We start from the raw sequence: 17,841 nt of genomic DNA on the forward strand, positions 1-17,841 counted from the left end.
AACAGAATTTAATCCTTTTGTGCAATGACACTAACTCTTCTTCCTTGCAGAAAGAGAAATGTTTCATTGTGTATCCATGTTGTCTGCACCCAAGGAAGAGATTACAGCTGTCAAAAGCTCATTTATCACTTAAACACAATGAGCTTGAGGTGCTTGGTGAGCGATCTTCCTTAGATGAGTAACTTGACTAAGGTTGACAAGAAACATACATAGTTCTTGAATACTTCTACAGGTGATGTCACGTACACAGTAATCAAAATTTCAATAGACATTTGTCATGATTTTAAACATAACATTACACAAATACTTTTTAAGTCTTTAATGAGTTTCAAATGTATCTGTGAGACAATAACTTAGCTGCTTTGTGAAGCAATATATGCAAACTCTATATTTATACACTGTGAACATCCAATTCATACTTTTAACTTGTAGACTGTTAGGCTAAAATACAATAATTACAGCTGCTTAATACTCATTATAGGTAACCAAGAAGAGTTATGAGAAAAATACAAGCCCTTCTAGCGATTCCAAGAGACTAATTTACAGCTTTGAATACAATTTATATTTATGCAGCAAGCAGACTGCATCCCATCCTAAGCCTCCATCATAAAGAAATAACTTATCTGGGTATTTCTCTTTTCCCCTAAAGTTAGTTTAGAAAACTGACTTGAATTAGATGAACAATATAAAAAAACTAAGAATAAATGGAAACCAATTGTACCCTCTGTGTTACACAAAAGGAAGATAATTGTATCCTTCATCTTAACTATCTATTTCAGCATGTAATTGAAAAGTATGTTTCTCGGCTGTTGGCCAGAATAGCTTGACATCTCAAACTAATTTCAGCAACACTAATAAGAAATTAAAATCTCCCACAGCTAATCAAATTTTACTACCTTTTTTTATCTGTCAGGACTGAAAATATTCAGATAATAGTGTAGCATATACTGTAATAACTATTTTTGGACCAAGTCTATAATCTGGATTGAATTATCACTACTCAAACCAAATTCAAATCCAGCCAACAAAACAAAGAGGTTCAGACAATAAAATTTAGTGGTTTGAGTTACAGAAGTGCAGACATTTGCTTTTCCATTATTTTACTGTAAATTTCTGTCCTAAGTGCAAACTTTACCTAATTCCAATCAAGTCACAGAAATTTGTTATACCAGACATGTAACCTGAATTTTTAGGGTTTTTTAAATGCCAACCAAGAAATACATATAATAACAAAGCATTTTGCTTGCAATCTTCCTATTTCAGAGTACACTGAATACTGCAATATTTTTACTGAGATTTAAGTTATTTAGCCCTACACTGCATATTATATGCAAGCTTCATAACAAGAATAATCTTTCATTTTAGGAAACAGAACAGAGTGGAATTCTGGAGTTCTGCATTAAACATAATATGGACCAAACCATTGATTTATTTCCCTCCCCAAATGGACAATGCAAGGGGAGAAAAGGAAAGAAAAAAAAAAGGTATTTTCCTAAAAAATAGAGTCCCTTGATATTTTAAATCCTCATTATGTAACATATTCACCCACCTAGCTAACTTATGTTCCCTCATGTATTTGCAGTGATCTGGGGCTTAGAGAAATTAGAGCCAAAAACTTGAAATAGCAATCCTCAATTTGAGCACATGAAATATCTCAGATTATGCAGGTGACTAGCAATTTTTTGGGTGCAATGTGCAGCCACGCAACAACATCCACCACAGTTGTGATGAAAAGTCATTCAAGAAAATCAGAACTGGATACAGTGATCCTTGTATTTCAAAACATGAAAAGAGTTGATTATATTTTTTTCTTTTTTCTTAAAAGGATTGTTGCAAGGGTAATTTTGTTTTCAGCAGTACAGAGAAATCTGCTAATATGCAAGGTATAGAATTTACACAAGTTATGAAAAGTAAAGTACATTTCCTATTTTAAGCATAGCTTTTAAGCTTTAATTTTTTTAAAATGGACTCGAACATCATGGTTCTTTCAGAAGACACCACATATACTTTATTAGAAATTTAGCCATACATAAACCAATTTTTTAAAATTCTTTTCCTTATTCATGTTTCTAATGGATCTTGATATCCTTACTGCAAGAGTAAGAGAACAACTGATATATCTTCAAAGAGGTCCTTGCAATCTCTAAGAAAAAAGTTAACCAGTAATGTATTTCCAAAAAACAAACAACCAAAAAACCCAACCCCACCTCAGAAAAATACAGTCAAGGATTTGGAAAAGGGATCTGATGATTACAAAGGATAAATGTGAGATTATTTCACAAAACAGGCCAGAGGAATAACGGCAAAGTGGTGAAATGGGACAGTATATATCAATGTTCAAAAGTGTGACATCCCCAAAGCTTCTCAAAACATAAGGTGTAGATGGACACACTGCCCCACTGAGTCTGGATGCTCCACTCTAAGTGTGTATTTATACACACACACAGTCAAGATAATCAAAGTCATGACAACACAGACTACTTCACTAGCTGCTCCTCCCTTTTTCTGTGGACTTTAGCAGGCTTTACTAAAGACCAAGAAGGATCAAACAACCCATTCATTCTGCCTTGTAAAGCACAGGCAAACTGGACTAAGACTACACCTGAACTAAACCAACACAAACAACAACTCCCTCCCACCAAAAAAAAAGGCATCAGGGAATGAAGATCTTCCTTGCCCCTGCAGTCAAAAGAATCCTAACAAATTGTAAAGAGACATGCATTTCCCTATGTCAAACAAGTACTCCCCAACAGCAAACAAAAATTTTATAGAACAATAATTAGTAGCTGCAGTGTCTTTTTATGTTTTAATGTTACTTTTTTCTTGATAATTTTGTAACTTATTGGAGATTTCCAAGTTTACATGCTCTGATAAAGGAAACTTTTACATTTTTCAGTCAGCTGTACTGCAGAAAAACCCCATTCTCTGGTGCTATGGAATCAAAAAATATACAAATGGAGGCATCTGATTTGGCAACATTATTCCCTCAGCATGCAAACAACTACATGCACTGAGGTCAATTTAAGTAACTAGATAATAAAAAAGACATGACTTGAGATGCCTACTGTTTACCAGATGACTGGTCTTGGAGACAACCGGTAAATTTAATCAAACATACAGAAATCTTTTGAGTTATAGTTGAAATTTTTAAGATTTATACTTAACCCCTATCCTGTATTCGTATCCTCTCCATTTCAAAATACAACACTCCTCAAGGAGTGACACATGAAAGGTAATGGAAGCCTGTTGTGGCTTTATTTATTAATGCACTCTAACAGCTCACAAAAGCTATCTGAAGAGCAGGGACTTATTGGGAGCAAATGCATTAAGTGTTCTGGTTTGAGGTTTTTTCATTGTTCTTGTTTTACTTACACATTAACTTAGTGTCACACGTCCTTGTCTGGAGATATACTGGAAAAGGAAGTGACTTTACCTAAGCTTACAGGGGCATTAGACTACAATGCCCTACAAGTACTGTATTACAGGTGCAAGGTAAGAGATGGTCTTACTGTGCTGCAAATCCATAGCTATGAGGGAACAACTTCAGCAATTAAAAACTATCATGGAATTTTTAACGTAAAGAAACATTGTGATGAAAAACTAACAGCATCTGAATTTCAGTCTATTCAAAGTTGTGACAGGCCAGTGTCATCCTAAATATTAAAAAAATTGTTGCCATCTGTGTTATTTTATACTTTGTTTTTTCTGACACATGAAGTCAGAAGTCACTGTGCATTTTTCAGCTATGCTTTAAAAGGAAGAAAATATCCTATGAGTACTGGGAAGAGAGGACTGGACAAGAAGCAGGGAAACCAAGTGACAATCATGGTCAATCACAACTCATTTTTGGTGAATGGCCTAGTAAGAAAAACTCTACTTCTATCTTTTGTCTTCTGTATACACCAGATATTAGAGCACGAAATAGCTGAAAATAAAGAGCCTCAGGGGTTTAAGTGAAAAAATTTTGAAAATTCAACTAACATTGAAAAAGTAAGATCAACTTCATCTACAGGATGATTAACACCTTCCAACCTTCAACAAATGTGTGCTTCTGCTGCAAATTTCTTATTAGCTCAGGCAGGACTTCATATTTGTGTATTTATCAGCTATTCTCTCCTTTAAGTTCCCCAAGAGCAAAGGTAACCTCTATTCTGCCTCACTCTTCACACCACAAAACCAGGTTTGTTTGTCAGGTTTGTCACAATTAGCAGACTCTCATGTGACAGTTCTGTTAGTTGGTATATTAATTGCAATGCTTTCTGACCTTTGTCCTGGCTTGCCACTAAATATCCCTCCATCTCAGAATAAGCAAAATGGCTACACACTGTTTTATAAAGAATTTGTAGTTCACAAAAGACAGCAATACAAAGCTGCAATCTGCAGTCAAGCCAATACAAGACTTTTTAAATACAATACTTCATGCAAAACTTACCTGAACACTTCCCTAACCAGCCATCCTATGTTACTGGCCAAGGAAAAATTTGTTTAACACTACTGGTAGAAGCTTAATGAATATGGTCAAAGGAATGTCAGAACACTCTGGATTACAACAGAAATACCCCCTAATAGCTTACATCTGAAATATACTACTATATATATAGTCTGTGCTGTTAACACTACTTACTCATCAGAAGGATAGCAAATAAATGAGTTAATATCAATATTTGTGTTTCATGCCATGCCTGCTCAACACTCCATTTCAATGTATAACTGTAATTTTGGTCATGTTAAGACATTAATATGTATTTTAGGTCATAACACATTCCCCCTCCCAGTGACAAAATCTGAATTAAATTATTAATGTAGAAAAAACCCAAGTCATCTCACTTAATTCTGGTAACCCTAATTACTTAGCTCATTTGCAAGGTGCTCTGCCATTCCAAGTAACAGCTTTTACTAAAGAAGTGCATCAGTAATGTTCAGGATTGAGGAGAAGGGACCCAACTACTATTGGTTAAACTGTATAAAGAATTTTAAAATAAAATTGCACTTACATCATAACTATAGTCTGCATCATTTGTTACTGTCAAGTCTGCAAGGTCTCCAAGGCCCAGTACACTTAACAACACATCATCAGAACCCATAATAAATGACTTGCCTCCTCCAGGTGGAAACGTTATTGGCTCAGCTACAAAGAACAAAACAGTTTCTTTAAGTCTCAATAGAGTAATTCAAACTGATGAAAAGCTGCATTATTCATCACTTAACAGCAAAGCAGAGTTTAAAACTGAACTTGTATGTACTACATACAGCCCCAACAAAAAAAAAAAAAAACCAAGAGCATGAGGACACACACACATGTGCAAACACACACACATTATATACACAACTCTTGTACCATGCTTCATCATTTGATTTCAACTTACTTTACAGAGGTGTTGATACTGACAAGTGACTTGACTGACATTACTTTACCCTGCAATACCAAATGTACATCCCAGGTTTCCAAATTCTCAGCTGAGTTTTTCATTCAATACACCATGCTTCCTGCCTTCTATCCACTTGCAAATATGTCTTTGTGTTTTATACTAGTTAAATATTTCTACTTCTACACTAAATATTTTTAATCACTCAAGCAAAAGACTCCTGCAAAACATCTCTTCCGCTTTGAGTTTTCTCAGGCAACTGAAAAAAATGAAAGCATCTATTATTTATTCATTTCCTCTCTTAGTTTCTCAGCATGATTTTGGATTCTAATTTAAAGTACACTCAACTGATACTCATGTTGTCGAGCTGCGCATATTTCAAATTAAAATTTAACATTTCTGTTAATTATCATTTAGAATGAATAAAAGTTATATATAACCATTCACTATGAATTTGCATCTGAATAATAAAGTTTAAAATATTCACCCATATTTTTTCCCTCTTCAATGATTTTGTAAATCTCCATTAACCCACAAATACCAATTTTGCAATAAGGAACAGGAATGAAGGCATAAACATTGTAATGCTTCAGCACATTTTAGAAGCTACTTTTACTTTTCAGTTTTCTTTTCCACTTAGAAATAGCAACACTTCTTAAGTAGAGTATGTGAAATTAAAGTCTGTGTGAACTTCAGCTAAGTATAAGCATCTGCAAAATATGTTAAATTATATCTGACATCTTGAAAACTTAAACTTGCTTGACTTTTGAATGTCACTGATCTGGCAGAGAGAATTATGGCCTCACTTTAATGCCACTCCTTATTTCTTATCCTCCTGGAAAACCCTTCAATCTTAGAGAAAACAGTTTCCAGTTTCCAGGGATTTTGTCTTCTAGAAGCAGTTCTAAACAAGAGGACTAATAATAAATACATTCCTGTTTAGAACACACATGTCCATTATTCCATATGACCACTATCTGAACGGTAACCTAGGTCTGATCCACTCCCATGGGATGAAAGTGACTGAAACCAGGTGTAAAGTTACGATGTCTGGCACTACTGCTAGGGCTAGGCAAACAGGAGCCAGTCCAGCTAGATCAAAAGACATCACTTCCCAAGAATAAAACAGGTCTTAATGCTTCAGAACTATCATACTATTAAGAAATGTAACTTCATTAGCATAATCAATTCAACTATTTCTGAGAATCCAAGAACATAATCTAAGAATACAGACTGCTGTTCCTACAATTGCATAAAAAGAGCAAACAATATTCTAACTATGCACAATCACCTCTTGTAAAAACATTCACAATCCATACAAGTTTGACTCATAAGAATGCTACATTACATTAACAGCCCAAAATGGCTTACCATGCCCTTATATGAATAAGCTTTTTATTTCCATCAGTAATTTACTAAAACTCTACATCTGAAGATCTACTACAAACCGACAAAGGACTTATATTACAAAAAAGATACATTCCTACAAAACACCTATTTACTTTCCCTTACTCCTATTTGATCTTTAGGACAGGCCCACAAGGTTTAGGAAAGCCCTGTAACCTGTCATACTAATTTTTTGTGAAACTAACGTCACCTGACCTTAACAGATCAACCTTCCTGTGCTTTATAATAAAAAATAAGGACCACCACATCAAGAACCTATACCACAAATTTGTCAAATTTTGTTTGCATGAGTGACTATTTCTTTACTTAAAGCTTCAAAATTCATGCTACTCAAAATTCAGAAGACTAATTCAGAATACTAAAGCTGCCAATATGTATGTACATGTGTTCTATAATTTATTTGTGAATTTTATATCTTAAAGTGAGGCATATTTGAGAAGTTTAAAAAATGGCTGTAAACTGCTTTTGCAAAAAAGGAAATGGCAGAATAGTAACACAATGAAAAATGCATGATGTTACAGCTACTAAAAATAAAGACCCACATCTTCAGATACCAAAACAATGCAACAATAGGTATATGCAAGTGATAGTTAAATAAATTACTTTTTAATGCTTTTAATCTAGAAAAAAAATACAAATTTTTTTCTAGCACACAGTACAATATTATTGTCATAGCATAATGTAAATGCTTAACTGAGTTTGCAATCAATAAATATAAAGTTAAAATGTGATAGTACAAGTTCCTTTGTAGGTGAAACTAGGTGAAATAAATATTGAAATATAAAATTGTATAATTAAGTATTTGCTTAGCCAATCTTAACAAGCACTTCTTACCTTCAAGTTCTTCACATCATACACCATTAAGTCAAAATCAAGCAGTGATTGTACAAACTGCTTTAACCTCTGATCACATACGTATACTCATATAGGCTGTTGCTGTCTACTGTACAACAGAGACTCTTGTTTCCCACAAAGTTAATATGTGGTACATCAAAAGCAGCTGTTCATACTCAAGTAATTAGATGTTACTGCTTTTTTTCTGTCAATCTGTAGATTGACATCTCTGCAATCTATAGATATTAAAACTGAAAACAATCAGTGAAGAAAGTAATTTTCTCTACACTGGATGGAAAATCATGTTGATACCATTTCTGAAATAATAGAATATGTTGAAATGGAAACTCCAATTTCTCATGGCCAAAATTATCAAGTGTGATTATGGCATAACATTATAATTAACCAGGCAGTTCAGAGTGAAAAATAAACAAACAAATGAAAAACAAACAACAACGAAAAACCCAAACCCAAACTCTCACACCTTTAGAGGTATGAAAGAGATATTCCAAGCCATTCAGAGCTAGTTCCTCCATGAACCCCCTTCAAGAAAAAATTATCAATCACTATGTCAGAACTGTAATATTCAAAGCATGGCATAAAACTTCCATACAGTCAAAAGACAACTATAGCTTGACAAAATTCCTCAGCATAGGCTAGTGTATCCTAGAAAAAAGCCTGAAGTTATCTGCAAAATCTTAGCTTTCAGAACAAGGCTGAATAAATAACTGAGTAAAATCTGTATTTTATGATAATGAAGTATTTGGCCTTGTAATGCATCTAGAAGGAATTCAAATAAAACACTGCCTGTTTATTTGCAGTTTTGCACCATATGGTACAGAAGCCACATAGCATTCAGGATAGAAATAGCAGAACTTACACTCTAATATTCAAGTTTAAAAACTATGCAGAAACCAAAATGAGCAAATAAGATGATAGAGATATTAATATTATTACTCTTAATAAATAAAGAGCAAACTACACTGACAAGTTAAAAAGACATGGACACATTTAACAGCGTGAAAATATAAACATGAAAGCAATTTATTTGAACAGTGTGAACAATCTTTACTTGAAGGCTAACACAATGTTTGTGCTACAAGAACCAGGAAATAAAAGTCAGTCCCTATCAAATTCAAATCTAGCATCTATTTCTTCAAAAATATATACTGGTTTTGTCCAGTATAATTTTAGATGTAAGGCCTCTACCTGAGACAGCATCCCTGTCCGTAACAAGGTCTGTGCATGTGTTTCTTTGCACAACATGTATGGCCTAAATACCTAAACATGGCTGAAAGGCAACCTAAAGCATGTAAACACTGAATCTAAAAACAACTTAAATATACGTCTACAAGTTTTAGCCAGTGGATTTTCATCTGTAGATTTTTCAATTGCACTCCACAGGTAAATTTGATACTGCTTCATCTTGAATATGGAAATAAAAACAAAGATGAAAAGGAAGGCAGTAAATAAGATGACTGTTGTAAAATGAGAGTTTTGGAGAACAACAAAAAAACCTCCTTGAAATGTGGTTTGGGGCTGTTTTCTGCTTGCCTGTTGACAGGCATTTGTGAGGCCAAGGATGAAAAAGAACAGGAGAACCAATCAATTCCTGGAATCAGCAGTAATGTAAATTCTATTTCTGCTATAGCTGACACCATACCAGGACTTATGGGTCAAAGATCATCCTAAAAGAGCCAAATCTGAATACACCTGAGTATTTTGAATTAATATGCTCTAAGCAGAGGACAATTTACATAATGGTATTCTAATTTCAAAGCTAATACAGGAAAATCATTCCTTTAAAACAAAAAATTTAAAAGCTAAATACAAGATTTTCAACTTTATATATAATAGCTTGCCACTAATTTTCATTGCCAAAGATAATCCTGAAACTTAAATAAATACTTTGTAAAGAAATAAATAATGTCTTTGTAAACTTGTGTACGTAGATCAAGGGAATTTTATAAAAGAGAACATTAAATTTGAGGAAAAGAGACTAATTAGTCCCATAATTAAATCACCACTTTTCATTTCAAAATCCAAACTGTGCATCAAATGTTTATACTCACCTTTTTTCCCCTCAATAAATAACCTATTTGTGAAAGGTTTTGCTAATGGGGGGGGGGGTGTCTCCAAAGAGGGATTTAATAGTGAATAGTGTCAGAACACACTGCTGTACATGAAGTTATCTAAAAAAACTTATTAAACAATGCTGAGTTATAAAAAGCCACAAAAACTACAGCCATATTCTCATAAAACCATTTGGGAAGAATTGCAAGTAAAATAATAATGTGGCAATCTGCAACTGCATTCAGCTTTACAGAGGGGATAATAAATGACAGCGTGTGCTTTCTAAAAGAAATCTCCTGAAATATAGTAAGTAGCTGAATTTTTTGTACCTTCCTCTGCTCTTGCACCTTCATGATCAGTCATTCTAGAAGAGGGTGACCTAGATTGATTAATGATTCCTGAAGGGATGTGGGGTATCTCATCATCGCCCAGATCAGCTATCATGTCGTGAAGTTTTGTCCTGTTGACTCCTGTAAATTAATGTCAGCAGCAAAAATTCATTTGATTGCTACCGCTTGACTTGACTGAAGTCTAAAAATCCATTAAATAAGAATAATTACTGATGGGACCTCCTTAAAATAAATAGTGCTTTGCTTTTGTTTAGTAATGGTTTGGAAAACAAAAGCAGGAGTTAATACACCAAATCTGAAAACTACATGCAAACAATTGAAATTCACTAAATCAAAGAATAACTCCTTTGTGTTCTGTAGATCTATTCTACAATTTCCTGTAGGAGAGAGGAAAAAAATCATCTTACAGCCCTGCTGGAAAGTCAAGCCAAATACTAAAAGAACATTCACTATTAAACAAAATAAGTATGATTTAAACATTTTCTAATAGTATTACACAACTTTAACTATACTAAACAATTTAACAATAAAAAACAGAGTGCTAATTAAAAATAAGCTTAAAAATGAGAGCAAAAGTACAGACAACTCATAATGGGGGTGCAACGAACAATTAACTTTCCCTGCTTTGAATGGTATTTAAATTGTATGAAATGTTTGTTGAACACAGCAGCAAGAATGTTTCCACCACTGTATGGAACTGCAGATGTATATTATATTAAAATTATTATAAAAGCAAGATTCTAGAAACAAGGCATTCTGAATTATATGTACATTTAATTAATATGTAGACATTAGCAAACAAAAAAGTATGATTTAAAGTATCTTTAAATTACTAAATCCACTCCTGCTTTCACCTTTACAGCTTCCACATCAAAAAGTCAAGCTTCAATTATAAAGTGTATTTCAGTGAGAGAACCTCATTAAAGAAAACAATCCATAATGATGAAAGACATAATCAAATTTCAACCAATAAAACAGCCCTTCCTGGGACTGCAAGCAGAGATATTGTAGGCCATTTAGTAAAGGAAGCATTAGTGAACAAGTTCTTATATTGAAGTGACATGTCTAACATTTATTAAAAAGGAAATTGAAACTAAACCAAAGCCTTTATTGCCAAAAAAATTAAATGCAAATACTATGATTACAGATGACTTAAACTCAGAACCATTATTCAAACAGTTAAACACTAAAATGTACTCTTTCACAAAGTATCTGATCATTTCAGATCTTACTGGTTTAAATCAATGTGCTCAAAAATAAGTGTCCATGAATAACAGAATTCTCTAAAGATAATGGAGAATTCTCTGCAGAGAGGGAATACAACAAAAAGTATTTATTGAAGAAGAATTGCAGGAAGTATACCTCACAAACCCCTAAAAGGATGCTATATGACTATTCTCATTAATATTTGCAATACATTCTCATTTTGCCAAGTAATAAAACTCCCTATATTTACGTTTTTTCTGCTTTGGGTATTTTTTTCTTTCCTTCACAGAACACTTAGTATTCTAGTTAAATATACAAAGACTGCTACCCAGAAGCAATCTGAGAATAAAACTGGCTTCCAAAAGCTTTCCTCATAAAACAGATGACTTGAGCAGTTAAGTTTCATTTCATTCTCCTGTAGAAGAATGTCTAGAAAACTGTGATCCCAGCTGATGAAGTGAATGTAAAATAATAATGAGAAATCTTGTTTGAACCAACACTCTTTTTCTAACAGGCTCAATACTGAAAGGATTTCATTTCTGAAGTATAGTATTCAATATTGCAGCCAGCAGGTGAGATCTCACATAAGAAAAGTCACTCTTAGAATGGACAGTTCTCTACACCACACAGACTACAAAGCTTGTCTTCATCTTTATTACAGTCAGCCATCAGCCAGGCACCTACAGTGATGGAGTAGATATATTCTTGAAGATATTACAGAGCAATCAATAAATTGACAGGATAAAAGTCATGACTGGGACCCTAAACTGTTTACTTTCATGAACCCTTTGCTTTCCAGAAAAAAAACCGTGTCTTCTCCGTGTTGACATGCATGAACGGTTCTACACATTGATGCAAAATGCCACAAATGGCTTATAAACGCTTCCTCTATCTGAACTGAAAGCATCTTCTCCAGGTGCTTTCATGCCAAACATATGAGCATGACAAGTTTGTCTCGAAGCATTCTCAGAAGAAACTAAAAGTAGTCCCTCTGCTCTGCTATCTTGAAGCAGCCATTCATTTAGTTTGTCACTAACTGGGGGGCTGATATCCTTGCCTTTTAGTGTTTTTCAGTATGTTTGGGCACTTCTTGTCCTTCAGGCATAATCTCAGAACAGTCCTCAAACATCATACAATACAGAGAGAAGTTTACAAAGGAGCAGCTGCTGTTCTGAACAACTTCTGTGCATTTCATGCTGGAAAATGTGTTAGCATTCAAGACTGTGCCACCACTACAGAAGACTGCCCAAGTTTCTGCTTTCATGTAAGTGCAAGTGCACCTTCATGTAACTGTTCAAGTATAGTAAATGTTGCAAGGAGATTTTTAAAGAAAAGAATGTGCCACCTCTGCATAAGAAACTATGGTCAAGGAACAAAACTGGATGACCCATTTACCCTCAAAAAAAGCCAAGGACAAAAAAAAAATTGACCTGGTATGAACAGAAGCAAAAATTAACAGTACCATCTCAGTGTACTGTTCTTCAAAGATCAAAAGTGAAAAAGATAACTGAATATTCAGTGATGAAAAGTTTTAGTCTGAGAAGCCTTAAGCAGAGTTTTATTAGGTGGAAGATGTATTAGTCCAAGTCTGAATATAACACAGAGATTCTTATATGTCAAGAAGAGGTGATGATAATGAAGATGGTGAAATTCAGATCTCTTTTCAGTCCTATCAACTATTATACTATTTCCAGAAATCAAGGGTAGGAAAGTGAACTGTACAGATACTGTTTTGTAAGTACAGAACAATCAAACTGAAGGAAGAGAGCAGGAAAGTTTTAAAAAAAGCACAAAAAAGCTAAAGAAAAACAGTAAAAGTATCTTCATTTCTACAGTGATATATACATATATACACAAGCTGTGAAAACTTTCAAACTGAGAACACATTATGCTGACCTCACAGAATGAAATGAGATATGCAACACCTCCACTATCACACCCTGCAAAGGTGACAGGCTATATCTGAAAAACAGCCATCCCCTGACTTACCTGCCAAAATTGATCTTACCAAATCTGGGCAAGAAAGAGGTCTTAAATTCAGCATATTACTGAAAAGAGAAGTAGACATCTGCTTTTGTAGACATCAAACCTAACTCTTTATCTATGTATCACAGTAAGTCCTGGATAGGTATGGTTTGTTTGTCTGCTTCTGGGGTTTTTTAACACAAGAACTCTTCAATAAACAGATTTTGCATTATTTTACAGCTTACATTGTGAAGGAAATTAAAGTTGTGAGGTGGTGGACTTTTATATTGGAGGGGTATTTTTAAAGATCCTTTCATAAAGAGGTAGTAGTTCCACATAACATGGTGACTACCTGGACAGACACCCTCTTTTTCCCCAGCAAACAAGAGTACTTAATGAAAGTATATGTGCTAACAGAAGATGACCTTAATTAAGATGTTCCACCCAAAAGGAAACATGAGGATACAGACTAGAGAAGTATCAAAATATAGAATCAGATGTACTTCTGTTCACTTATTTATGTGTACATGTGGAATGAAAGTTTCCATAACTGAGGCCAGGGCTGTGTCTGCCCTGTTATGTTACAATCTAAATACAGATTATGGCAGTTATAGATGCAAATCCAACAAAAGAACCCATGAGAATGTCTTATTATGCTGTCTTCAAAGTATTGCAAAAGATGACATTTAATGCACATTTGTTTGACATTTATGATGATACATATTACCATGCAGATAAGCTCTGATGGGACTCAAATTCTGATAGAAGTCAAAACAATGAAGGGCAAAGGAAGAGATATGTATTCAGGATGAAGTCCCCAAATTATCAGATACAAGCAGCAGGAATTAAAAAGCCCTTCAACATTATTTTCAGTTTCAGAATGTTAAAAAGCTGAGGGAAAAAAGTCTCAAAATCGTATTTAAATCAATCTGCCCAACCTTGAATGCATACTTTTACTCTGTGTATGGAGTTCTCTCATCCAATTAGCTCAGTGATGTAGATGCTAATTTTCAACCAGAAACTATCATGAATGTGACAAGCCAAGAATTTCACAAACCACCTTTGAATACTATATGTGTTCAGGGTTTCCCAAAGGAGAATTCCAACTTAAAAAGCTAAAAATGACTTATGTCACTTCTCAGCACTGTCACACAGCGGTCTCCTAAATACTGTCTTCTGTCAACCAAAGATTTCAAAATTCCTTTAGATGAAGAAAATTTTGTTACTTTGCAGCTACTATGGTTCAAAATGTCTAAAATGTAAAGAATTTAGTAAGAAAATGTCAAATAAAAGAAGTTCATTTTGGTATTAAAAATAAGTTTATAATGCTACCATATATTTTATGCAAATTTGATGTCAACTGCTGATTTACATGTTACATGCTGATACACATTAGCATGCAGATGACTACTGTAGGTTCTGATTAAAGCAAAGACTAAAACTCTTTGCTTTGTCAAAACTTTTATGTTTATGTGTGTGAACAAGTCATGCAAAAATGCTGAAAAAAACAACTAACATGCACTAACTGACCAGTAACCATTAGGTGTTACAAAGTAAATTGAAATCTTAATAATTACAGAAGTCATCAGCAGGTGTTGTATTTTACTTATCATGTAATTTAGTTAGTGTATACCCATACAATTTTTCAAACTGAGGAAAAAGTTTTTTTACTAGTTATCTCCAGAAATTGTTAAAAAATACTTCCAAAATAAAAGCACAGCAACCATGGGAGCTTCTCTAAAGCGACATAGGATTCCATCCAGAGGGACCTGGACAAGCTCCAGGAGCAGATCCATGGGAATCTCCTGAGGTTTAACAAGACCAGGTGCTGGTGCTGCTCCTGGGTTGGGGCAAGCCCCAGTCTCAGCACAGGCTGGGGATGAACAACCCCAGAGCAGCCCTGCCCAGAAGGACTTGGGGGTGCTGCTGGCTGAGAGGCTGCACATGAGCCAGCCATGGGCACTGCCAGCCCAGAGAGCCAAACGTGTCCTGGGCTGCATCCAGAGCAGCGTGGGCAGCAGGGCCAGGGAGGGGATTCTGCCCCTCTGCCCTGCTCTGCTGAGACCCCACCTGCAGGGCTGCATCAGCTCTGGCTGCCAGCACAGGAAGGACACGGAGCTGCTGGAGTGACTCCAGATGTATAGAATGGATTTAAACTAATTACATTACAAGCATTTCCTAATTCTCCATGCCTGGGGCTGTAAAAATAATTACAAGACCATAAATAGCAACTGATTTTAATATAAACTTGATTCAAGTTCATATTAAAAAAAGAAAAAAAACCCCAAAAAGTAAATAAAAAACCCCACACTACTACCCCAGAAAAAGCCCAACAATCACCAGTCCCACAACAGTATCACAGTATTATACTTTAAGAAGCAGATGAAGTTAAAAACTTTCAGAAAACTTCTTAAGAGTACCAATGTTCTCAAAATGCAAGTTGTTAATTATTTTTACACTAACATTTCTATGCATTTAGTTTTCTTCACCTCTTTAAACCTTGAATTTTTGCCTTTTCAACATTTCTCATTTAAGAAATGCCTGTCAAAGGTTTTGATATATTCACATTCAGCAGGTAGAAAGTTAAAGTTGGTTGCCCCCATTACAGAAAATGATGCTTAACAAAAAAAACAAAAACAAAACAACAAACAGAACTCATGAGAAAAAATGTCTTCAATATAAATAGGCAAAAAAGTGTTGCATTACAAGATTCAGAATCTGCACTTACTCTTTACCCCTTTCTTCCCCTTTCGTTCCTTCTTGTACTGTTCCTTCAGTTTACTTATTAGTCCCTGGTCTACATCCCAAACCTCAGCAGTTGGGGACAGGTCATCTTTGTCTACATGCAGCATATTATTAAAAGAAAAAAAAACAGCAATTGGCAATGCAAGCTGTTGGTGATTTACTGTCATAGCTGTATAAGAGCATTAATAAGAGTTATTAATAAATCTTTATTTTAAAGGTGCAGTCTCCGTTTTAAGTTGATAAAAGACCAAGTTTCATTTAATACAGTTTTCCAAGGCACTGTATATTATCAGTTACATATTTGAAAATTGTATGTTAATTTGTTACCAAGGAGCAAACAAATTATACTTCATAAGTAACTGTTTATGTTAGATAATTCGAAATACACAAAAAATCATTGGTATTTAGAAACAATTACTGCATCTTTAGAAAGACAGTGTTAAGAAATTATTCAGCCAGTGTTGAATAAGCAAATAAAAGCATTCATGCTATATCTCTCATGAAAATGCAAGCTGAGTAAGTCAGTGCCAGTTTATTCATGAAGACCACCATGCATCCTTTCGCATTCATTCCACATGCACAAGAAAGAAACCTTGCTCCTACATGTAACCAGAGAAACAAGTCTATAAATACAGTTTTTCACATAAAGATGAAGAAGAGTAATTTGTACAGGGGGACATCCCACTGCATTCCAGAAATTAAATCATAATTAGGAGAAACACAACATTTCACAGTAGTTTCCGAAGACATATATTTTTCTTTTTGACAAATATTGCAGAGTTAATTATTCTTTATGAAAAGTCAGTTCTCTACTTTTCTACATTATCCACCTCAGTAATTTCTGGAAACTTAGAATTACTAAAAAGATAAACCTGTTTCTATGACAAGGCAAATATAACATTTGCAGAAGCACTTTTGCTAGTAGACAATCAGGTAGCAAACAAACTTGGTTTGTGTGCCAGTTTAGCTTTTTACTCACAAATTCTTTAGGCATGAAATCACAAGACTTAGTTCCTCAGTTCCCAACTTCCAATCATATTTACAATATAATTGTACCCATTTTTGAAGTTATAACCCATTTTTGAAGTTATAACCATTATAATCATGAAAGTACACAAGAGGAGTCATATTCAGCAGAAATGAAGTAACATGCATTTAAAATAAAAAAAAACAGGAGTTATTCCAAGCACATGTTTCATGACAAAACATGACAATGAATGAGCAGACAGATACCCTAGGATACTGATGCATCTGTCATCATCTAATGACAATCTTGATCAAAGAGGTGGAATACAGAGATGGCAAGGGCAGTGAAACATGAAACAGGAGCATAATGGCAGAGTCCCCTGAGCTGCCCACAAAGAACTCTGGCGATGAGAAGGGAACAATGACATCCTACACCAAACTACAGCTACATCTACCAAACTGCAAACACAAAGACCTCAGTCTTTCTGATCACTGGGCCTAAGCATTGACAGAGAGAAGAGTGATTACTGAGGAAACACAAGAAGCACAGAAAGGTAAGTCAGAGAACATGCCCAGTCAAAGAGGAAAAAAAATTGAAACCGCTAAAGCTCAATTAAAAGAAAATGCCATTAAAATCTAATTAAAACTAATTAATAAAATTCCAAAGCACCATTAATAAAATGAAAATAATCAGCTAGGTTGCAGCATTGCAGAGAAGAATTAGGGAAATAAACTGAACCAGAAGATGATCACATCTAACATCAATGTAGAGCTATTCTAAAAAATGCCATTTTGGTACATTTTAAAAGGTGCAGTGCATTAAACTGGGACAGTGCAGGTAATGACAAAATTAAAGTAACATGTTCAGTCTGTGTTCTACACTGGAAGTTTAGAAAATGTCTGTAGAGTGCAAAACAAATAGGGCACTG

General features: G+C 34.5%; 1 protein-coding gene across 4 annotated transcripts in view; it reads right to left on the minus strand.

Annotated features, from left to right (window-relative positions):
* STRN3 (striatin 3) overlaps nt 1–17,841 on the minus strand; it is a 60,698-nt gene that overhangs the window by 10,241 nt on the left and 32,616 nt on the right. For 2 of the 4 annotated variants that reach the window (XM_066552876.1, XM_066552875.1), the window contains exons 8-10: nt 15,930–16,040; nt 10,010–10,150; nt 4,995–5,128 (exon numbers count right to left, since the gene is read on the minus strand). In XM_066552876.1, coding sequence (XP_066408973.1) covers nt 4,995–5,128; nt 10,010–10,150; nt 15,930–16,040 — 386 coding nt within the window. The remainder of the gene's footprint in view (nt 1–4,994; nt 5,129–10,009; nt 10,151–15,929; nt 16,041–17,841) is intronic. The other 2 variants (XM_066552877.1, XM_066552878.1) reach the window with 2 other exon arrangements.

This window comes from Molothrus aeneus, chromosome 6 (assembly GCF_037042795.1).
Source record: "Molothrus aeneus isolate 106 chromosome 6, BPBGC_Maene_1.0, whole genome shotgun sequence".
NCBI lineage: Eukaryota > Metazoa > Chordata > Aves > Passeriformes > Icteridae > Molothrus > Molothrus aeneus.